Raw genomic sequence first — 24177 nt, 5'->3', positions numbered from 1 at the left:
CTTTAAAATATACTCACCTCTTTTGCTTCTTGCTAAAACATCTGAAAACTTAAGCTGAAATGGACAACATGCAACCACTTTTTGCTTGTTTTACACAACCTTCCAAAGGCTTCTCCTTGCAACACTTCCCCTTTCCTTCTGTTTGCAAGGCCAGTTAAAAGAAAATGGGTGTTAAGGAATCTTGTTCATGTCGCTGGTAGATCAGTTCTGCACTTTCCAGCTAAGGGACACCCAAAGAGACATTTTCCCGCCATGCCTGCTCACCTCTGCGTGGTGCTCCTCATTCTGTTGGAGAACCTCAATGACTAGCTCAGCAAGGCGGATTGTGTCTTCCAGCTTTTTGGCAGGAGTGATTAACCGGCCTACATTTTCTGTAGTACAAGAATTTGTGTTAAAATTCAGCGAAAGCCTCAGGCTAGTTTTGTGGCCGTTAGAACTAGTGGATAAGAAATGTCAAATAGTTACCAATTTTTTTTTAAAGTTTCATGCAGATGTTAAGTGCCACGTAATTAGTAGTGAGCAAACCATAAAGCCATTTTGTTATTATCACCATCGTCCTTAGAATACATATTAAGAAAAAGCAGTGCTCCAGCTTCAAGTTTGCATATTAAGCTACCTTAAGTTTATGACAGCCCATTTCAAATTTAGTGACATTTTGTACACACGTTCTTTAAAGACAGCATAAATGTACTATCTTAGATCACCCTCTAGACTGCGTTCGTGCTACCTGAAGTGGGGAGCTTGCTCTTGATTGCTGTGACATTTGTTTCCTGCATTTGTCCCTGAACACTTGATACTACAACATTGTTTTTCATTACAGGTCTGCACGTTTAACAGGTACTGGAATGTTCATTTTGAACAAACAGAATCAAAGGTCTGGCTGTTTTAAGTTGTCCAGGGAGGAGACTGAAAGTTAAGAGACATTCCTGGGCCATTAGGTAGAAGGCAGGATAGAATCATTAAAAGGGTGTTGGGGGTAGATTACAGGATGAACTGGTGGGAGTTTGTGCCACCTGTTGGTACAACTGAAATTTTATCAGGTGGGTGGCAACATGTACTCAAAACTGTTTCTTTGTTTTTAGTTTTGATAGTGTTGATAGCCACAAACTTGACCTGGTTGATGCTGAATCTTTTGTAGAGCTGAATTCATGAATGTTTGGTAAGGTCATTATGTTACCAAAAATTAAAAACTTTTCTCCTGGGGAAAAACAGTAATATTTAAAATATAAAGATTTTCTTGGCCAATGAAATTGCTTCAATTTAACCAGTCTGTACTCACAGGGGATCTTCTATTTCATGTTGAAACCTTCAAACTTTGAAGCCTCAGAGTCCTTTGGAACACATAGAGTGTAATGGCAATAAGGATCTGTTAGTGTGATTCCATGGGCAGGTATATATGTGCACAAAAAGACTGCCAAAACTTATTTTTATCTCTTCATCTAAAGCAGATATATCTTGGCTTCAGGATTTTCCTAGCTAAAGGAAATTATTCAATACTTGACAAGAAGGTTTTGTTGTTGTTTGTGTTGTTGTTGTCTTGGGGTGGGTGGGGTTTAAACAAAGTCATGGGTGACTGCTGATTTACAAAAGAAATTTAAGAGGGCCATATAATTTTCTTTTGTACATTTGTTAGACAAGTGATGAACATGTCAGATGATTAGTAATCTGGGATTTAATAATGAAAAACAAATTCAGTGTAGCACTGTGCAAAAAGAGTGTCTCAGCTAATGGAAACTAAGACTGGTAAATGGGGTTGGGTAAGATTGTCAAAGTACTGAAAGTTTCAGTCCAACAAGGTCCAATGACTGGTGTGAAAGTGGGCTTTCTGGATTCAGGCCGATGGATCGCTCCATTGTCTCTACTGTGTACAGGTGGAAATGTGGCTGGATATGGTTAGGGCATGAAGGGGGGGAGCGGCGGGGAACATAAATATACAGATCAGGTGGGGAATATCCAACACTCAGAGGAAGGAAATGTGCAGAGTTTAGGGTCGATAGCTCATTGCCTGGTCCGGAGCAATAAATATGTGGAGAGAGAATGAGTGACAAGATTGACTTCTACGCTTTTGGGGCACCTGGCCTGTGTATAGTTTCATAAATGGGCTATCATAATTTCATCAGTAGACTTTCAGGCATTTCTACAAACATACTGTGTATATATGTTTGAGTAATATGTGTAGAATGAGGTATTTGCATTTTGATAGTAAATATGCATAAGCTACTATTTTTTATTAGTTGGTATTCACATTTACACATCAATTTGCAAATTCCTCATCCTATGCTTATTACCCATTCGACACATACACCCACATACACACATCACACACTTACGTACATTTTCTAGTAACCAGACAAGCCTGCACATTAATACAAATCTGCAGGAAATCCCACTTGGGGCACATCTTTGAAATCTCTTGCTTTAAGAATAAAGAACATTCTTGCTATGAGGCGAGAACATTGTCCTTTGCATGGAATACTCACCAAATCTAGGGGAGTTCTAGCTGTACATGACATATGATATAGACATGAAGTAATTCCCACCAATATTTTTATGTATTTTCATTTAAAGACTGTGAATGATTTTTATGTTTGGAGAAATCCAAGATGCTTAAGCTAGGACCACCTGAAGATTTGTTTTGATATGCAGTACTCTTAGACTGACTACAATATATATTGGTAGATACACATAAAGTGTACATGTGCATGCAACCATTCTAAGTGTGCACACATGTACACAGATATGTGTATGCCTGATGTATATATACAAACAGTATGTTTAATAAAACCTTTTGCAATTTTACTTTAACATGCAACCATTAAAATAAGCAGGTTTAGGATCCTTTAATCTAGGATGCTTGATCTTCCAATTAACCCATGTAGCAGACTTCCATTTACTATTAATTAGCTGCAATACCATTATCTATAGATCAAGCCACTTTATTGAGACATGACGCTGTTTTCTTCTTCATTTGCATATCTAACTGACTAGCTAAGTGGCAAAAATGGTGCTAAAAACAACTTCTCTAAGATGTTGTCTTTAAAGAAAATATTGTGCAAAATCCTCTAGCACGTCCTCCCTCCCCCCGCCCCCCCATCAGAGGTCAAGAAGAAATTTGTGCTTAGACATGATATTTTTTTTTGTCACTTCTGCTGTCTTGAAATGGATTGCAACATCACTATCACCCAATCTTGTACTAGCTGGAGCACTGAAGAAGGGGAGCTGTAACTACCATATACTTAGTAAACATTTCATACAACAGAATTGAAGCTCATAACATATAAAAAAAATCGTCATGCAAAATGTTATGCAACAACAATGTTATTTTGTGCTGACATTGAGATTTGAAAATGTTGCATATGTCAGACATAGCTAGACAAAAAAATGTGGACATTTGGAAATAAATGCTCTCTTTCGACTGTCTCAAAACCTACAGTGTCAAACTTGAGAGCCTGAGCCTCAGCTTAGTGTTCCAAACCGAAACAAAATTTCAAGAAGAAAAATGAACAGAAAAGCAAACTAAACTAAAAAGCTGCTGAATAAAGTAATGGTAGAAGTTTACAGTACTTGGTTTTGGCCTAGGCATGCCTTTGAGCCTCTGATATAACATGCTGGTCTGCTTTTGGGTGGGTGGAGGAGGCCCAGGAGGTGGCGGGGGAGCTGCTCAGGGAGGTGAGGAGAGACAGTAAAAAAAGGAAAGAGACAACGTGACTTTCACAAAGGTGACCAGGAAGATGATAAAGTCTGAAAAGAAAAACCAAACAAGCAACAACGATAAAACACAGACGGAGGGCTGCTGCTTTCCTGGAGTTACTGCAGTATTAGAGGTATGACATTGTGTGACAAGGGACGGGACTCTTACCAGCGTCACCCGTACCGCCCTACCGAGACACTCAGAGGCTGAACGCAAACACTGGATGCCTTTCTCCAGATGGATACACATGAATGATGATGGCAGCATCATTGACAGAAAGAAGATACACTTTTGTTCAATGAAGAACGCCTCTATGTGAATAGCTGCTTCCTCTTCCCAGTGATCAGACTTGACGGATTCATAGCTGGAAGATCTGGCTTCTCACCCTCAATATGTTACTTAACTTTCTCATGTAACCTTCCACCTTCTCCTTAAACCTCTCTGTGCTTCCGGTTCCTCAGCTATGAAGCGAGAATATTAGTATCTTTCTTTACATACCTTGCGGGGCTGATGATAAGAGCAAATAAAACAATGTGTGGACAGATCTCTGTAAAGCCTAAGGTGCCTAAAAACGTTTACTGTTCTCTCCAACACTGTGAGAAGGCAGGAATTAATTGCTTTACAAAAGCAGATGAAGGGCCATTATTAGTTCAAGTGAGCTAGGGAATATTCTTGCTCCCTTTGTGGAATTTCAACATGTCAAAATCTGTCATTTTGGGGAAAAATGTGTGGTATCTGATTGTTTCCAGCTCATTTAATTATTTTCAATTTGGAATTCTCGTGGCTTTTATATTGTGGGTTGAATCATATATAAAAACTTGCCAGCTTATCAAATATGTTACTTGCTATTCCAAATGTTAGAATACTGTAATCAGCACTTGACCCATCTGTCATGTGGTTTACGATATCAGCACAGCAAACATCCTATAACAATAGCCTCTCCTTCAATACACACACAGAGCACTATCAGCTTCTACAATTCTCTCTCTTTAATGAGTGTCTCATTAACCTTAGACCTGCTCCTTTTTAATAGTTCCTCATTTATAAAGCAATCTGTATGGTGAGGGGGGACATACTACATTGCCAAGTTTGCTTCTTGGTTTGCTTGAATTTTCAACTGGGAAAATGAATTTTACTGCAGGCTTATAGGAAATGGAATTCTAGCAACATTGATAAAAATATAAGAAATAAGGCTAAATATAATATTCTGGTAAAACCATCTATTGAAAGAAAAAGTTGATGAGGTCTTTTGCTTGTGGGACCACCTCAGTGTTTTGAATGCAGGACTAAAAAAAATATTTACCAGTCTCCTCTTATTTAAATCTTTTGTTTGGAAAATACTGTGCCTAAGTAGAATTTGGAAAAATCAGTGTTGAATTAAAGCTATTTAGAGGAAGGCAACTACTGATCCTTTATAAAAAAGTACTCCATATTTTAATATATTTGTTAAAATCTGGTTTTCCACTTACAGCTGTACTGAAAGTTAGGTACATCTCTGGTAACACATCTTCATGGCTCTTTCAGTGAATGTGTGTTACCTGAGCATGCAATTCTCATGGCAACTTCTTACCCAGATAGCTGAGCCTGTGTAGAGAAACACTTGACCTGGTGGTTTATAAAACAATGAAGTGTCCCCGGGCTGATCCAGAACCCACCCATGAGGCAGCCGATACATATTTCAGCTCAGTGGGTCTTGATGAAAATTCGTAAAGGGATTCCCTCCTGCCAACTGCCTGTCCAGAATTCTGACAGTGAGGTTTGCCACCATAGAAAAACACGCTCCCTATTTTTTTTTCCTCGCAGAGCAAAACAAAAACATCATACCTTGGTTTCCAACTTCATTTACCCAATTACCATTGCTCATGTTTACACAATTAAATCTGCTTGGCTTCCAAAGAGAGAGTTAAATGTGACTGCAGAAAAACAAAAAGAATTCCTCTGCATGCTCAGCTAAGCCAAGGAAGAGAAGCATCCAGGAGCGAGAGACACTCCGATTAGCCCTTAAATAACCTGACCATCTCTGCTTCCAGCTAGGGAATTGCCAGTCCCTGAAATATCATATGAGAGATGGATATGGTTGATGGAAAGCCCACTTACCACCAACTTCCAACCTATTGATGTGTTGCTGAAGATGCCAGTGTTAGTATTATGCTATCACTGGAAATAACTAGCCTGGAGCACTTTGCTACAATTTGGGAGTGGTGGTGGTGGGGGGGGGGCGGGGGGACAAGAGCTAGAGTAGGAATAGAAAGCTAAGTAGATTGCCACGACCTGCTTTCCAGAATACCCTGCCTCTCTAAAATGATGGCTCCATGGACCATACATTTAATACAAGGTTATAATTCAGCATAATTTCTTCAGTGAGGTTATCTGTTATATACACTTGATGCCTTGCTTCTTCATCACTCCCTTTCAGAAGATTTCATCTCTAGCACAGTATAAAGTATATGGTAATAAAGATGTGGAGGAATCATGGGTTGTTTTCTCTACTATTTTCCTGGTAGCCATCTTTCTCTTCCCTATAAGGCCATGGGTGGCATGGCCTATCCATTCTATCCCCAAAATGTCTCTTGATTATTTCTTCCACTGTATTAGGTCATGTGCCCACACTCTTGCTGAGGGGGTAGACATGCAATTCACCTCATCATCTCCACCTCAACTGTTGCTAAAGACTGCCAGCCAGCCTTTAGTCCCTTTCCTCCTCTGAAGTTCATTGTCTATGTAGCAGCCAGAGTGACCTCGTAAAGCACACATCTGAGCCTGTCATACCCCTGCTCAGAAGCCTTTACGAGATCCCTTCATAACAAGAGCTATACCTTCATATGCCATAACAAGAGTGCCTTTATAACAAAGGTCCACCTCCTCTGTTGATACCTCTACTTGAGCACATATGGCCCTTAAAAATAGCAAATCATATTCAATGTCAGTCTCTACCTATGCCCAATGAATTTTGTATTTCTAGGGGCTAAAGAAGTTCCTGGCAGGACCCTGGGGCTGGTCCTCAAATACTGGTGGAAGGAAATCCTCAGCGGATTCTACCCAATGCAGTGCTTTCATGGAAAAACAAATACTCTGTAGTTGCAATATGCTTATAGCTATACAATAACTTTATCTGTTACCAAAAGCCCCTGGCTACTTAACAAATATACTAAACTAAATCACTGAATAGTAAACATCATAACTTAAACTTCCAAATCAGAGAACAACTTCGGGTGTCTTGATGCAATTAAAAATGATTTAAGATCATTTAAAATACTTTTTATTTAAATTACATTGCATCAACAAGGAAGAAATAATGCTGTTATAATATGTTTCTTCTCTAGTTTTGTATCTTTGTACCCTAAATCAGGCTTTGCTCTTAAGACTGAACTGTTGCACTTAAGAAAAAATAAACTTAATTTTGGATGGACACAGTAGTGGACATCTGTTATTCATGTATGTACAGTAACCTTCCTCAGGAGAATTGCCTCTCTACTCCACATGGTTCTGGTGGGAATGTCAGGCAATAACTTCTACAAATACAAGGGCAGTCATATGAGCCAAGCCAGGCCAACCACAGCACCCCACTTGATCATGGGTGATATGATTGCTTCAGGGATTAACATGTGACTCAAGCTGGGCCAATGAGGCCCTTCTCTGAAATATTATACAATTGCCTGGAAAGAATAGGACCCTATTCTTCTAGGGTCGTCTGCTAGGATAAAAGCCTATTGCCATCTATAGCCATGTTGTTCCCAACCCCTCTATCGTGACTCCCAGTCACATTAAAGAAGCCTGCCAGCAGTTGGAGAGATCAAAACACACTAAAATTCTTTATCCCTGAGTCCAGTTCCTCCATGCATTTCCTAGCTACATGGGGGAAAAATTCCCTTCTTGCCTAAGCTTTTTGAGTTTTTTGTTTTTGTTTTTTTGTTTTCTTTTTTGTCACTTGCTATAGTAAGAATCCTGCTTTAATGATTAAATATCCATGCAGTCCCCAAATAAGCTTTTATGTATATGATCACAAGCTCTCTGGGGCAGGATTATGGGGCATTTGGAAGGATGGTCAATAGAGGCAGACACTTCAACAAGGACAGGAATACCCCAGACAGTTCTTGGGGAATCAGCCCTCGACTTCCAGGACATCTCCTCTTGGGAATGCTTCAAAGACCCTGGCTTAGGTAAAATCTCCTTGTGCTGCCTTCCTGCAGCACCTTACATTTCCCTTTACATTTCAGCAGAATATAATTACTTGTTTTACATTTGTGTTCTCTACCTTATTATAAGCTCCCAGGTAGGGACCATGGCTACTTTTGCTCTGGTGCCTGGCAGAGCTCCTGGAACTTTGTGGGTATTTAACAGATATATGTAGAGCTTTATTGCAATGTTTTATTTTGAAGTTTATGATAAAACAATAAATCAACTTCCCCCTAGATTTCATTGACATCCCAATTGCAATCCCTGGGTCAGTAGCTTCAGCATCATGTGGGAGCTTGTTAGAAATGCAGATTTTTCAGGTCCCACCCAAGACCTACCAAATCAGAATCTACGTTTTTAACAAGATCCTCAGGGACTTGTATGAACATTGAACTTTGAGAAGCATTGTTTTATATTCTATTTCTGAAATCAAATAATATGTCTACACTACACACCTGGATTTAGAAGTTTCTTTTTAAATAAAATAAATGATAACAGCTAATATATATAATGAGTATTTACTATGTGCCAGGTAGTGTGCTAAGAGCTTTATTTGGAATATGTATTTTAATCTTGCCAGCAACCCTTTGGTGGAGGAACCATTATCAGCCCCTTTTACAGAAAATAAAAATGAGGCTTAAAGAAGTTAAAAAAAACTCATTGGACCCAAAATAGTGATTTAAGTTTTTGGTGTAACAATTCCTGAGTGCTCAGGCTGGTTCTGAAGTAGTGTTTTCTTGGAGCTGTACATAAAGGATGCTAACTGGACATCATCAGCTGTCATACTGAAAACTCATGCCAGCTAATGGATTATGGGTGGGGCCATTATCTTGTGGCTGAAAGATAAGGTGGGCCATGGGGTAGGGGCTCCTGAATATGTGCAGGACCTTGGACCTATGGGAAGTTTGACTGGAGATAGGAAAAGCTACAAAGTGTTGACTACAGAATCTGCTTGGCAGTCCTTTGGATGTGTTTGACCTGCTCTAGCAAGTTTCTGTCAATTGTAGAGAAAAACAAGTCCTCAGTTCTTTGGCAATCTTAGAGAATCTCAACTGCTCAAGAAGACTTCCCAATGAAAGGATTTTGATAATGATCTGGTCCCGAAAGGACTGCTCTGGTTTCTGTTTGTTTGTTTGTTTTTTGTGTTCTTCCTGGATCAAAAGTTGTAGATACTTTGGAACTCAGTCACTGAATGAATGGATATTGTCCAAGTTGGAAAGGCTGCACGGTGGAAAGAAACAAAAAGGGATGTTTTTGAATTTAGAAAGATCTGGGTTCAAATCCTTCTTGAGAAAGTCACTTATTCTCTCTGAATTTGTAAAAGGGGCAATAATGAAGCCTTATTTATAGAACTAAGGTACAGATTGAATTAGATCCTCCATGTAAAGTCCTCAGCATAGTGCTTGGGCCCATAGGTGGGCTATCTATCTATCTATCTATCTATCTATCTATCTATCTATCATCTATCTATCTAATCATATAATTCCTTGGCATATTTGAAGGAAAAATTGTTTTATTTCAAGTTCCAGTAGAATCCTTATGATGCTCAGAAAATTATGCAAGTATTTAGCCAAGAATTGAGGCAAAACAGCAATAGTAGTGTAGACTTTCTCAGAGCTTACTGGGTTCAGAATGTGTGACAGTTTAAATGAAATGTATTTAAAATTATAGAATTCATTTGCAGGAGTCACAGTTTTTCTTTCATAGAGTAGCAGCCTTTTACATCATTTTTTTTTTAAGATACTGTAATTAAACAGAACATTTAATTTCTAATAATGCCACCAGACAGAAAGCATAAGTCCACCAAAATGCCATATGCCGAGTCCCATAGCTTCTTGAAGCACAGCCTGACTAAAGAACTCTGTAGCTGTCCACCCCAATTTACACAGGTGACTCCAGCTGTGCCCTGCCCCCTCCATCAGTTGGTTTTGCATACCCATCTGCATGTTTTTGCTTTGTTCCCCCTAAGAAAATTGAAGAGGGAAGGGGAGGGTAAGAAAAAAAGATTTAAAGGTCAGGGAAGAAGCAATTACGATGATTGTGATTTAGGTCTGCTTTGCCCAGAAGAGGTCCGGGACATACCAAGCTTCAAACCATCTCTGCTTTGACCTTAACTTTTTAGGCCTAGTTTTATTCTCTTTCTGCTACCCAGTTCTTTCTGTCCATCATGGTATGGACAGGATGATTTTTCTGGAGTGTAAATTACCAAGCTACTCCCTTGCTTAAAAAGCCTTCACCTTTGGAAGTGAGACCTGTGGAGTTTTTCCCTTGAAAAATCCATATGCATGCAAACATTGGCATAGATTCCAGGTTAAGAACCTCTGGCCCATGAGATACAATCTGAACCCCGTTATTAAGGCATATATCAGACCTTGCCTCCTGCATGCATTGCCATCATCAGCACCCATTAATGCCATCATTGCACCTTGTCTTGCAATCACACTGAATTACAGAGTATTTAAGAGTGTGGCCTCTGTCTGGGTTCAGGTTCTGGCTCTACCACTTACTCTTTTAGGAGTGTGTTTTTAACCTGTGCTTCAGATGGCTCCTCTCTAAAATGTGAATAATAGTAATATCTAACTCATAAGGGGTTTTGAGGATTAAATGAATTAATACATATAAAGCACTTATACCTGGCACATAATACACATTGAATAAGAATTAGCTATTTTTTTAAAGAATTAGCTATTTTTATTAGCTATACAGTTTTATGCATTTGCACATATTCTATCTAGGATGCCTTTCCACTTTCCAATCCCAGCTCCCTTTCACTGATTCTGATTTATCTTTCAAGATGCATTCAAGCTCACCACCCTTGTGGAAACGTCCATGGTTTTCTGATAATGCACTCTTACACATCACTCTATCAATTGGTGTTACCATGTACTGAATTTGTAATTTACACTTAGACACCCATTTGCATATATGCTCCATAAGGTTAACAGCTACTTCCCTCTTGTTTACTTGTCCCTGGCTTTCACAACTGTACCTGGCATATGGTAGGCTCCCACTAAGCACTTGTCTAATGAATGAATAAATGAATGAATGGATGAGTGGACGGATGGATGGATGAATGAATGAATGAATGAATACCTTCTCTTTCAGGGAGAGAAAGGCTCATGTGTTTTGAACATAGGTTTGTGAGTCTTCAAATACCTCTTGCTAGCTTGGTGCTTGGCATGTGCACAAAACTGCTTTCTGAATTGATCTGAAATGCATTCAACTTTGATTAAATGAAGTATGTTTCATTACCTTTTGAGGATTTTTTAGACTTAAAAACAATGATCAAAAGCATGTATTTATTAAAGTTTTAAGTTAAAGCTTTCCTCAAAATATGCTCAGAAGTTTGGGGACCAAACAAGAAGAAAATTTCCAAAGCCAGAGAACTCTCTAAGATCTTTCCTCTCATGAAACTCCAGCAACAGCCTGTGCTCAGCCACCCTCTGCGTGCATCCTGTCTCATCACACGATACGTACAAGAACAACATGGACACAACTTCTCTCTGTCTTGGCTGATAAACATTCATCAAAGAACACAAACTTCTCATTAGGGCAGAAAACAGAAAAAATAAATGAAAAACAAAGAGGAAGAGTAGTTCGGTTCAGTAACTTTTGGTTTTTTTTTTAAGCACATGAGGCCAAATCACTGAATCCTGAAACCAAAGATGAAATGAAGCTCCGCAGCAAACCAGAGTTCTGTTCCTTCAAAGCTTATGCCTTTACATAAATTCTGCTCTATAGAGGTCAACATCTAATGGGCAAGAGATATAGTTAGACAGCACAAATTAACTCCTTAAGTATCATTGCAACTCCACATCAGTCTTTGGGAGCCCATACGTTAAGGAGCTCTTAAAAACAAAAACGAAAACAGAAACTCAATATAACTCAACAGTCCTGATAGTTTATAATGCATATACAGTTGGTTCACCTGCATCCTTTTGATTCTCTATTTGAAAGAGAGAGCACAACAAGGAGAGAAGAGAGAGAGAAACAAGAACACATATGCAGGATTAATGAGCAAATGGACCAAAATGCCCCCCATTTATGTGTGATACATGATATTGGAAGGAAAAGGTTGCCCTTGGGTTCCCACCGCCCCGAAGTGTGGGGGCCAGCAAAAAAAGGCTCCTTCACAGAGGTGGAAAATGCTGCACAAATAGAAAATTAGTAAAATTAAGTTTAATGTGAAATCAAGCTATGAAACATACACGAACTCTCCAAGTGACAATTAAGTCATATGTTCTAGCCAGAGCTTAGAGGACAAGGACAAGTCAAAATCTCCAGAGAGAACAAGGAAAAGCTTCCCAGCTTGAAAGAGAACAGACAGGAGGCATATAAGATCTAATTTTTACAGAGAATGGACCACCTTGCGTGATCTTATACCCAAAATAGTTTGACATCTTAAACATGGAAAAGAAGGCATGATTTTGCCCCAACTGTCCTTTATCTGACACCTAACGCATTGCTCCCAGCCTAGCGGCTACCTTTTGATTGTGTACCAGTGACAAGCACTTTACAAATTGGGGTTACACACAAGCAAAGTAAAAATGCATTCAGGTCACAGACAGAGAATAACTGAAAAACTTACGGACAAATCTGAGTTTACCACAAACAAATGGCTTAATTGTCTAACCTGTTTTAGGCTGATAAAAAGTGACTGGACTTCTCACACTGGGTTTCACAGACAGAATCAACAGACAAGCCAATGCTAAAAAACTTGAAGCAAGGAGAGTGAGTTGGTTTGGATCTGGATTTTCTTGAAATAATGAAAACAGAAAGAGTGAAGACAGCATGGCGAGGAGGTGGTAGGTACTCACGAATGGTTAAATCCATCACTTGGGAGGCCAAGCAGAAGACAGGATGCTCATACATTTCTCTCTTTTTCCCTATAAAAGAGGATTTGGGCATGCAAGAGGCTTAGGTCAGAGGTAAAGAGGTTAAAGGTCATAGGTTAGAGGAATACGTTACATTAGCTCAAAGGAAAATAGCCACAGAGTATTTTGGGATAAACACAGGATAAAAGAAAAAGGAGTTTCAAAATTGGAGATCTACTGGATTAACCATTCAGCATGCCGTGAGTCACGAGAGAGATTGTGACCATGATTTTACACGTCTCTTTAGAATTGTTTGCAAGAGTACAATGACCAAAAACATCATGAGTAAAGGGAAACAGAATTTCATTGATTTAAGGCTCCAAGATACTAAGGATTTCAGACTTTAGTATCTAAGGCTCTTGAGGTATTTCTTCATAAACATAGTCTCCAGCAATATCACTACAACTTCTTTCCAAAATTCTCAGGGGACTAAGCTATTAGCGCTCACAGAGGGGCTCAAATGTAAAAATGTAAGATTTCTTTTCTGAGCATACGATCGGAACCTTGTAAAAGAAAGTTGTTTGGTAGTAATATCTTCAAAGCTGCAATGTCTCAGCCTACGGTGGACTATGTTCATGAAAGAAAACCTGATACATGCAGCCAGAGGATGTTGGGTTGTCTGAATTAACAATCCCAGCATGCTTTGAAATTGGTGTCACAGCCACTTTTGCAGAGGTAACATCACAAAGTGGCTGAGCCAATCACGGACAAGGAAGGAGAGAAGCGGAAGAGAGCAGGTAGTGTGGAATGAGGTACTTCTCTGAAAAGAGAGTTGGAAAAAAATAGATTGGTTTCTTCAAAGAATCCCCAGACCTAAAAGTCACAGTGCAAAAGATAATTAACACAACCAAGAAGAATTGAGGCACAAAAGGAAATTACAGATCAGCTGATCTACTTTGGAAATGAATGCATTTTTACTTACAGATCTTAAAGTTTGTTTTTGGATATATTTATCTGAAAGAAGAGAGCAGATCTTACCAAAAGACTAGTAATAGCTAGACCAAGGCCTACGAGGCAGCAGCCATGGCAACCGAACGTTTCTTGATCCCATCCCATCTCTGGCCTTGCCTAGAATTATTAGGTACCTGGTTGACTTTACCAAATACAACCAATCATTATGTCCTGGGAAGGTAAATGCTAGAACAATGATTTGCTAACATAGCCCTTTAATGATCTTCTTGTTCCTCTATTTTTGTCACTCATTACCAAGTCAAGAGTTGATAAACATCCTTTTAGTGCCCAATTCTTAAGTGTTTCTCCCTGGGTGCATAGCAATGAATTCATTACCACTGGTACACAATTTGCATTGTCAGACAGACAAAATTGAGAGAGGGAGGACATGTAATGTACAGAACACTGCGATTTGACATGATCTTAACCTAATTCTCTAAGGAAACAAGGACTTCAGCAGGGTAAGTGATAGGGTTTTGGTGGTTGGTTAGACTTTTTTTTTTCCCCAGTCAAGTCCTGAAGGCAGACAATGGGCATTTGCTGGTTTTAGTCAGGTGTTTCACATGTGAGAGAACATCAGATTCCAGAATGCGGACACATTGAGTTTTGCACACAGAACTTCCACATTTATACACTTACACCACTGGTCAAGTTGGGTGTGGTTTTCAAATCACCCTATAGCAGCCAACAGGGTAACAATGAAAAGTGATTAATACCTTTGCAAATGAATAGGTCCCAAAGAACCATATCTTCTCAAGTAGAGTTTACTCAAAGTGTCTTTTGGGTGATTACTTGGTCATCAGTGCCTGCTTCCCTAAAACTTGAGAGGGCAGTGGTAACAACCATCCTAGGTCTGGAGCAACAAGAATGAATGAGATCTAAAGCAAACCAGGAGCCATCAGAGACAGCTGGACACTAACCTGCCATCAAGTTTGAAATGTTACCAAAAGACAAGATACTTTCAAGGGGCAAGAAAGAGTTAAGCCAAATCTTGATGTTGTTTTGTTCCATGCTTGTTCTACCTCCAAAGTGCTTTGTTTTTCTCTACTTAAAGAAGTTAACAATCCTATAGAACTCTTTCATAGGAAAACAGTCACAGAGCAAACTTAGTGACGACACAGACTCTCAGGAGGACCTTAGTTATCTGATCACATCCTATATTCAGTATTCTTCCCCTACAAAGACTGTTCCCTGCGCCCCTGTTCTTCATTCATTTATCTGGCCACAGCCAAGGAAGCGTTCACATTTCAAGTGCTTTCAAGTTTCAATTTAACATACTCAGATGGACCACTCTTTTCTGGTGCCCATTAGAAAAGACAGATTCTTCTTCCCCAGGGAGGTATACCAAAATTTAAATTAAAAAATGGGGGCAGAAGGGAGCCTTACCTTCGATTTTAGCATATTCTGATAGCCGGGAATAGTTGACTAAAGCAGCCTGCTCTAGACATTTCCGGATGACTGTTTTTACCTCCTCTTGTGGTACTGGGGTCACGATATCTTTCATCAAAACCTTTCGGTGGAAAGAAAAAAGATTATTAAGATGGTTCAACCAAATGTGTTACTCATTTATATTTCTTAAAGAGCTCGAGTTTAAAATGAGTTGTGAATGCCTCCTTGTGACTTAATATTGATTGAGAGCCATGGTTAAAAAGAAAACACAGAACTGTAATGCACAGTTAGGATGGCAAAGCCCATCTATGAATCGGGGAAGGGCCAGGAACATATCTTCAATATATGCTAACTATTTGGGAGTCTGGAGATAAAATATCTAGAGTTTTGGCAGTTTCCTTGCGTTTATTCTGGTATTTGATGAATGGTAAACGAAGCCTTGAAAAATGACAAACTAGGTCATTCAACTACAATATTTCATTACGATTATGTTCGTGTCTGTATCTATGTAATCTGTCTTTTACTTTCATTCTTACCCTTTCCAAGAGTGATAGAGTAGCTTTTAAAGCACCTTCAGGTCGACCAAATGGAAAGCAATACCTAAAAAAGAGAAAATTCTTCAGGTTGCCCAAATATATTACATTTTAGCATGAAATATGCTGCAATTTGATTCCTATAGCAACTCTTTCTGAGGAACAGAAAATGCTTTTTATTTTGTCACGTTGTGTTATGTTAATCTGAATTCACACCATATATGTGTGTATATAATGTATATATGTGTATGTGTGAATAATGACTAAAGAGAGACTCTGCAAATGTCTGCAGCAGAAAAGAATATTTAGAGTGATGACATAAGGCTCTGTTTAGATTTCTATTGTGAAGGAAAACCATTTGTTAGCTCACATGTGACCTTCTATATGATTCTAGAGACAAGCAGTAAAAAAAAATATTAGTTGAAATAGGCTAAATCCAAACACACTTACTAAGTCTCCAAAGGATTACTATAGGAAATGAAGGAGTGTATTTTGAGCAAGTTCATACTTTTGCTAAGTGTCCTTCCTTGACTGTGGTTTTTAATTGTTATTGGATCTTTTGTTATTGGCAATACCTCTTGCATATAGTGTGTAATCAATAAAAATTTGTCCAGGAGGATTTTGGTGGTGCAGATGGAACTATGTCATGGACTCCTAAGAGTTTTTCAGCTGTCGCAGATCCTTCCAGACACTGTTCCTCATGGTACAAAGGGACCAGCAGAGGCAACTTAAACTCAGAGTATGTCCTATGCAGGTGTTGGTGGGTGGTCTAGCACAAGTCCTTAACTCTCTCAGCTTCGGTTTAATTTATATTTAATGGGGATTATAATCATGACCTTACCAAGTTATTCTGGGAATAAAAAACTGAGTTAATGCCTAACTAGCCTCTAGTCCTGTATCTTGACCCGTGGGAAGTGTTTAATAAAAAGGAACTGTTTATTTTGTTATTATAAACGTTCTTACCATTTTTGAGTTACTATTTCAGGATTTCTAGTCCAGAACCACCAGTGCAGCATTACAAATGTCTGATTTGCTACAAGGGAGAAGTGGGCTATGTGGTGCAAGGCTGAAACCTTGGACACACTCGCTGTCTTGCATGTATGGGGAAGAGTCAATCTGCCAAGTCTGATCTAAGTTTCTCTCTTTTCCTGCATAGACAGCTAGTCCTGTTTCTGAGGCAAGGGAGAAAGTGGAGACTCTCGTGTGAGTACCACTGCCTTCCTTCCCTGTTCATGTGATCTGATTCCCAGGACTTTTCACTGATATAGGAACCTTGAAGTAACTTCACCTTCAACTTTGTAATAGATTTTAAAAGAATAGATTGATGACCAGGGTCAGCTTGCACAAGAAGGGCTCTGTCCTTTCAGTGGAAATAAAATGCACTTAAGATTGCAAAGCCTTCTGGCTATCGTAGAGCCCTGTCCTACTGGTTTTTGCTTCCATTTAGTTATTCATAAATCTCCAAAGTGTCTCTGATAGGTTAACAGTCTTAGAAAATCAAGCCCTTTATTTGCCCCTCCCCAGTCTCACTCTCCTAATAAACCCCTCAACCCCAGATCCTCACCTAAAATGTGTAATCTGATTTTCCAGCAGAACTCGGAGTCTCTCTTTGATTTCTTCGAAACGTTCCTTCTCTTCAACAGTCACTGTTCCAATTCCATCAGGCCTGAAAGAAGACATGTCATGAAGTGACGGGAACCTCATATGCTGACACCATGAAATCAAATCTCTAGCAGGAGGAAACTGTCCATTTTAGAAGAACAACTACAATGATCGAAGTGACCTTAGGAGAAGTCCTGCTTTTCAGCGCTGGCTACTAAGGGGCATGGGGTATTTGGGAGGTTATCGTCTGGAGACATTTGTAGAACTGTCGCTCACTTATTGTGAAATGGTAAAATATACAAACTGGTGGCTGTAAGGCCAAGTTTCTAGACCTTTTGTTTGGCTCACGGCTTCTTAAGATTTTGAACTATTTGCCAGCATTTTCGAAGTTAGGAAAGTCTTATAATGCAATTCTTTTGAAAATTTGGAACAACTGGCATTAATTGGTGAGCGCCAAGTAACAGCTTCTTCCTTAGCTGGGGCAGGCACTCACCTGTCCACATCTCTAATTTGTAGTACCTACCTCTTTTATAGGCACTTAGGTTTGGGACCCCTGAATGATTCAGACAGACTTATGAAAACCAGGTGCCTTGTAAATGTCGGTCTTTCTCAGTGTTAAATGTTCTTAAGTGACTCAATTTCCAGCTTACAATTATAGATGTTCAGATTAACTTAAGCACTCATGTATTAAGTGAAGAAACAAATTAAAAAACATTGTGAAAAGTAAAAGACATTAATGAAAGAAATTAAGGAAAACACAAATCAGTGGAAAGATACCCTGTATTCATGGGTTGGAAGAATTAATACTGTTAAAAGGTCCGTACTACCACAAACCATCTATAGATTCAGTGTAATCCCTATCAAAATTCCAATGTCAGTTTTTATAGAAATAGAAAGAACAATTCTAAAATTTATATGGAACCATAAAAGACCCAAATAGCCAAAGTAATCCTGATAAAGAACAAAGTTGGAGACCTCACCATTCCTGATTTCAAACTTTATTACAAAGCTATAGTAATCAAAACCATATGGTACTGGCATGAAAACAGACACACAGACCAAGAGAACAGAACTGAGAGCCCAGAAATAAATCCTTGCATATATGGTTAACTAATATTTTTGACAGGGGAACCAAAGATACACAATGAGGAAGAATAGTCTCTTCAATAAATGGTGTTGGGGAAAACTGGATATTCACATGGAAAAGAATGAAACTGGACTCCTATCTTACATCGCTCACAAAAAAATGAGCTCAAAATGGATTAAAGACCTAACTATAAGACAGGAAACTGTAAAAATCCTAAAAGAAAACATAGGGAAAAAGAGCTCTTTGACATTGGCCTTAGCGATGATTTTTTTTGATATAACAATAAAAGTACAAGCAACAAAAGCAAAAACAGACAAGTGGGACTACATCAAACTTTTTAGACTTAGTAAGTGTGTTTGGATTTAGCCTATTTCAACTAATATTTTTTTTACTGCTGGTCTCTATAATCATATAGAAGGTCACATGTGAGCTAACAAATGGTTTTCCTTCACAATAGGAATCTAAACAGAGCCTTATGTCATCACTCTAAATATTCTTTTAGCTTCTGCACAGCAAAATGAAAGACAAAAAGAAAACCTATGGAATAGGAGAATATATGTGCAAACCATCTATCTGATAATAGGTAGCAGAAATATAAAAGTCATAAAACTCAATAGCAAAAACCCAAATAATTCAATTAAAAAATGGGTGGAGGATTTGAATAGACATTTTTCTGAAGAAGACCTACAAATGGTCAAAAGATAAATTAAAAGAACAGTAAGCATCAGGGAAATGCAAATCAAAACCACAATGAGATATTACCTCACACCTGTCAGAATGGCTAGTATCAAAAAGACAACAAATGTTGGTGACGATGTGGAGAAAAGGAACTCTTGTGCACTGTTGGTGGGAATGCAAATTAGTGTAGCCACTGTGGAAAACAGTATGGAAGTTCCTCAAATAGCTAAAAATAGAACTGTCACATGATCTAATAATTCCACATCTGGGTATATATCTGAAGGAAAGGAAATCACTGTTTTGAAGACATATCTGCACCCCTATGTTCATTGCAGCATTATTTACAACAGCCAAGAGATGGAAACGACCTAAGTGTTCATTGATGGATGAATGGATAGAGGAAGTGAATGGATAAATATATATATTATGGAATATATCTATTTTTATGTGATGGAATATTATTCAGGCATAAAAGAAAGGAAACCCTGCTTATGACAACATGGGTAGAACTTGAGTGCATATGCTAAGTGAAATAAGTCAGACAGAGAAAGACAAATACTCTGTTCTTACATGTCAAATTTGAAAAAGTCATCCTCATAAGAACACAGAGCAGAATGGTAGTTGCCAAAGCCTGAGGGGTGGGGGAAATAGGGAGCTGTTGACTAAAGGGTACAAACTCCCAGCTATAAGATGAGTAATATACAGCATGGTGACTACAATGAACAGTACCATATTTATATACTTGAAAGTTGTTAAGAGAGCAGATCTTAAATGTTAACACTCACACACAAAAAGTGGTAATTCTGTGAGGGGATGAAGGTGTTAATTAACTTTGTCCTAATAGTCATTTCACAATATATATGTATATTGAATCATCACATGCCATACCTTAAACTGATACATGGTATATGTTAATACCTCAATAGAGCTGGAAAAAAAAGAGAACAAACCACATACGATGCTATCAATGCTAGTGAATTATTGCTCATTTTAATAAAAAGAAGGACCCTGGCAAAAATAAGTGAATTTCAGTTTAATCACAGTATTCTCATATTTCTAAATCACCATTAGGTTCACACACATTTTTCCTATTTGCTTTGGACCATTCTAGTTGAAAATACAAAGGGAAGCTGCATATTTATAGCCCAAATTTATCTGTGCCAAATTAGACGTAGGATAATCTGACCCATTCAAAGACTTCAGCTTCCCAGATCCCATAGTGACTTGTTTTGACTACTGGCTGAGCCAGTTTGCAGATTGGTGTGTCACCATGAAACTTCTATTGGAACATTCTTCAGTTTGCAAATGCAAGTCATCTTGAGACCAAACAAATGGTCTTATTTATAGGCCTTCTCAAGGATCCAGCATAAGTTGGGAAAATCCTGTATACTAGACCAGTCTGACTGCACAAAAGACTTGGCAAATGATAGCAATGCACCTCCTGTTAGGGGTTAATTGGTCAGTTTCCCTTCTTTTTATATACTAAAAATGCCCTACGTGGGGGGAAAAAAATAAAACAAGAAAACTTCCCCTCCCCCACATATAAAAAACACCCCTAAACAGTAAAATTCTATAAAATCCATTTCTTCACACTTCCCTGAACTTAAAGGAAGAAAGAAGGCCAAATAGCAAATATCAGGTAGGCTGTTGGAATCTGTGAATATGCCCTTATTTTAATATTTTCTGGAAAAATCTTAAATGCTAATATACAAAGTTTATTTAACAACATTTTTTTTTTTTTTTTTACCATGAAATGTCCATGAATCTGTATTTAAGTCTCAGGATGAATTCATTGGCCTCCACAAAATACATGTGACAGTTTTTTGTGGTAACCTCTCCTGTTTCTATTATAATCTACAACTTCCTTTAGGAGTGGTTTTTAGATTTAGATTTTGTTTACACAAAATACGGCTCACTAATGCACCGAACACATTTATACAGTTGGCGTGTGCATGCACACACTCGATTTGGGAAAATGGAAGCCATTTTAAACATTTTGTTTCTGAGCAGGGAATTAGCCCAGAGAAAAATGCTATTAAATATAATTTACGAATCAGGGGCACCTGGGTGGTGCAGTCGGTTGAGCAACTGGCCCTTGATTTCGGCTGAGGTCGTGGTCCCAGGGTCCTGGGATTGAGCCTCGCGTGGGGCTCCATGCTCAGTGGGGAGTCTGCTTGAGATTCTCTCTCTCTCCCTCTCCTGCTGCTCCTCCCCCTGCTAGCGTGCACACACGTGCTCTCTCTCAAAAATAAATAAATAAATAAATAAAATCTTTTAAAAAGTATAATTTACAAATCAGAGAGGGGTTTACAGATGAGAGGAAAAAGCATGAAAACCATTTCACATGGGCAGCCCAAAGATGTGTGTGGCTATTATTAAGAGATAAACCTCCCTGACAAAAATCATCCATTCTTCACTCAGTAAGCCTTCTAAGGCAATTATTAGGCAATTAGAAAGTAACTTCTAGGTTTGTTTTTGAGATGATAAAAAGTAAGCATTTAGTGTGTGCCTGGCCTTCTCAGTTAATCTTCACCACAAAGGGTATTATTATGAACATGAAATTTGATTATATTTCTTTCCCTTTTGTTCTGATGATTCACATTTGTGGTTATTTAAGGTAGCAGCCACTTCCACATCCCTGACAATCTCTCCTTCAACTCCTTTCTGAACACTATTAATCTCACTATTTAAAAAAGGCAAATGACTAAAAATTATTGTTATACTGTTTTCTTAAATTTGCTTCTTAATTGCCTATATCCGTGTGAATGGTTTTCTCTTAAAATAAATGAAACTAACTTTATGTCTGGAAGGTAAGTAGTACAGAATTCACCAACAAAAATAGGTGATTAAAAAAGTCACGATTTTAGGGCGCCTGGGTGGCTCAGTTGGTTAAGCAACTGCCTTCGGCTCAGGTCATGATCCTGGAGTCCCTGGATCGAGTCCCGCATCGGGCTCCCTGCTCGGCAGGGAGTCTGCTTCTCCCTCTGACCCTCCCCCCTCTCATGTGCTCTCTCTCATTCTCTCTCTCTCAAATAAATAAATAAAATCTTTAAAAAAAAAAAAAGTCACGATTTTGACATGGAATGCAAATTTGTTTGCAGCTGCCAGAATTGTGCTGAAGTGGTACAGGGGATAGAGGATATTATTTTACAAACTGAGGAAGAGACATGAAGGAATAATACAATTTGTCAAAGATCACAGGTCGGAACTATATCAGTTGAAAAGTAAAAATATCCTTTTTTTGGGCACCTGGGTGGCTCAGTCAGTTAAGCGACTGCCTTTGGCTCAGATCATGATCCCAGGGTCTCGGGACTGAGTCCCGCATTGGGTTCCCTGCTCAGTGGGGAGCCTGCTTCTCCCTCTGACCCTCCCCCCTCTTTTGCTGTCTCCCCCCAATAAATAAAATCTTAGAAAAATATCCTTTTTTTGGCTTAGTTTCACATAATTATTTTTGAAAATTCTGTCAAATATCAATTTCTTTTCTGTTGATCCCTATAATTTGTCAATGTTAATTATACAGGCTTAGATTCCTATGGAGCTACTAACTAAAAATCCCAGCTCAATATTTTGGGGGACTCTGTTCTCACAGAAGCAATAAAATACTTTTCCTAGAGAGGTAACCCTCCAACCTGAGCATGCCTCAGAATTACCTGGAGGATGGGGCTGAGAAATTGCTTTTCTTTTTTTTTTTTTAATATTTATTTATTTGAGAGAGAGAGAGAGAGCACAAGGGACTGGGAGGAGGGGCAGAGGGAGAAGAGAGAGAGAATCTCAAGCAGACTCCCTGCCAATTGCAGAGCCAACCATGAGATCACAACTCAAGCTGAAATCAAGAGTCAGCCGCCCAACCAACAGAGCCACCCAGGAGCCCCAAGAATTTGCATTTCTAACAAGTTCTCTGCTGGCGGTTCAGGGACCACACCTTGAGAACCTCTGCTTTAGAGCAAGAAAATATTTGGTGGGTGGCTCTTTCAGTGGCTGAAAAGGTATGTTTGATTCAGGGTTACCAATTTCCCTTGGATTGGAGTGAGTTTGGAAGCAGAGACCTTCTCCAAGTACAATGGTCCCCTTATAAAGCCACAATCCCTTCCAGAGTGGTGTTTGCACTGTTTCAGGGTGTCATCCCAAGCAGTGCCGGTTGTAAAATAAATAGAGGAACTGTATTGGTGTCTCTTAGAAGCCGTGCTTTTGTTTTTGTTCTTTTTTTTTCTTTCTGGAAACATTTGGAGGTGATTCTATAATTGTCATAAAACTGGCTCTGCATCTTGCTCCTTTCTCCATAGTTTTAACACTTAAGGAGTCACAAAGAATGAGAGAAGAGGGATAAAGTTGGATTTTAAATTCCTAGCTAGTAAATCCCAGGCTGAGATGTGTCTTTACTTAGAACATGTGTTTAGAAGCCCTGAATCCCCCATCCTCCTGTGTCCTGAATGCTGCATTTTCTGCCCTCTTGTTTTTGGCTTCTTAGCATCCACTGTCACCTCTTAACAACACCTGAATGTCCTTTGGAGGAATGACCTTGGCCACACTGTCGGTATTCTTGGGGGGGGCGGGCAGGTAAACTGGGATCCAGTTTTCCCGCTGTTTATACCAAGGGCCTTCCTACAAGCCAATTCCTGCCTTTCACGGCCACTGTGCATCTAAGCTAGGCTATGACCTAAGTTCAGCCAACTGGACACACTTTTCTGGAACCTTTACATTGAGTAAATAATGCAAAGATAGAAGAAACAGGTGCAATTTGCTCACCCTAGCAGCTGTGCCCTGACCAAATGGACTGTCCTCATGGGTCAGTAGTGCTTAATTTTTGGCTGTACTTTAGAACCATGTGAAAGCTCTGAGAGGTCTCATCCTCAAGCTCTTGATTCAATTCGTCTGCAGTGGGCCTAGGCATTTGTTGCTTTTAAAGCTCCCCAGGTTATTATAATGTGCTGTTAACGGTTGCTTTTGTCCTGTTTCCTACTTTTCTGTAGCTGCCTTGATTCCAGTTTTCCTCTCCCTCTCTTTGAGGCTCCCAACATCATCCCCCCAAAAACTTGGATGATAGATGATCCAGACTTAGTGTTTGTTCCTTATACTAAACTGATGTGAGTTCATAAAGCACATATTTCCTCCTTTGTAGTAGAAGGAGGGGATATGGGCTTTCATAGTAGAAGCGTTTGATGCCTTTGAACCTAGCTTTAGAATCACACGTGCACG

The 24177-nt window shown here is 39.0% G+C and overlaps 1 protein-coding gene across 8 annotated transcripts in view; it reads right to left on the bottom strand.

Annotated features, from left to right (window-relative positions):
• CADPS (calcium dependent secretion activator) overlaps nt 1-24177 on the bottom strand; it is a 466596-nt gene that overhangs the window by 100660 nt on the left and 341759 nt on the right. For 5 of the 8 annotated variants that reach the window (XM_078076428.1, XM_078076421.1, XM_078076426.1 and 2 more), the window contains exons 14-19: nt 17179-17280; nt 15618-15681; nt 15079-15202; nt 12685-12753; nt 11796-11813; nt 265-371 (exon numbers count right to left, since the gene is read on the bottom strand). In XM_078076428.1, coding sequence (XP_077932554.1) covers nt 265-371; nt 11796-11813; nt 12685-12753; nt 15079-15202; nt 15618-15681; nt 17179-17280 — 484 coding nt within the window. The remainder of the gene's footprint in view (nt 1-264; nt 372-11795; nt 11814-12684; nt 12754-15078; nt 15203-15617; nt 15682-17178; nt 17281-24177) is intronic. The other 3 variants (XM_078076431.1, XM_036065546.2, XM_078076416.1) reach the window with 1 other exon arrangement.

The sequence above is a fragment of the Halichoerus grypus genome, chromosome 1 (genome assembly GCF_964656455.1).
Source record: "Halichoerus grypus chromosome 1, mHalGry1.hap1.1, whole genome shotgun sequence".
Classification (NCBI taxonomy): domain Eukaryota; kingdom Metazoa; phylum Chordata; class Mammalia; order Carnivora; family Phocidae; genus Halichoerus; species Halichoerus grypus.
This window is presented reverse-complemented; position numbering and strand designations above follow the sequence as displayed.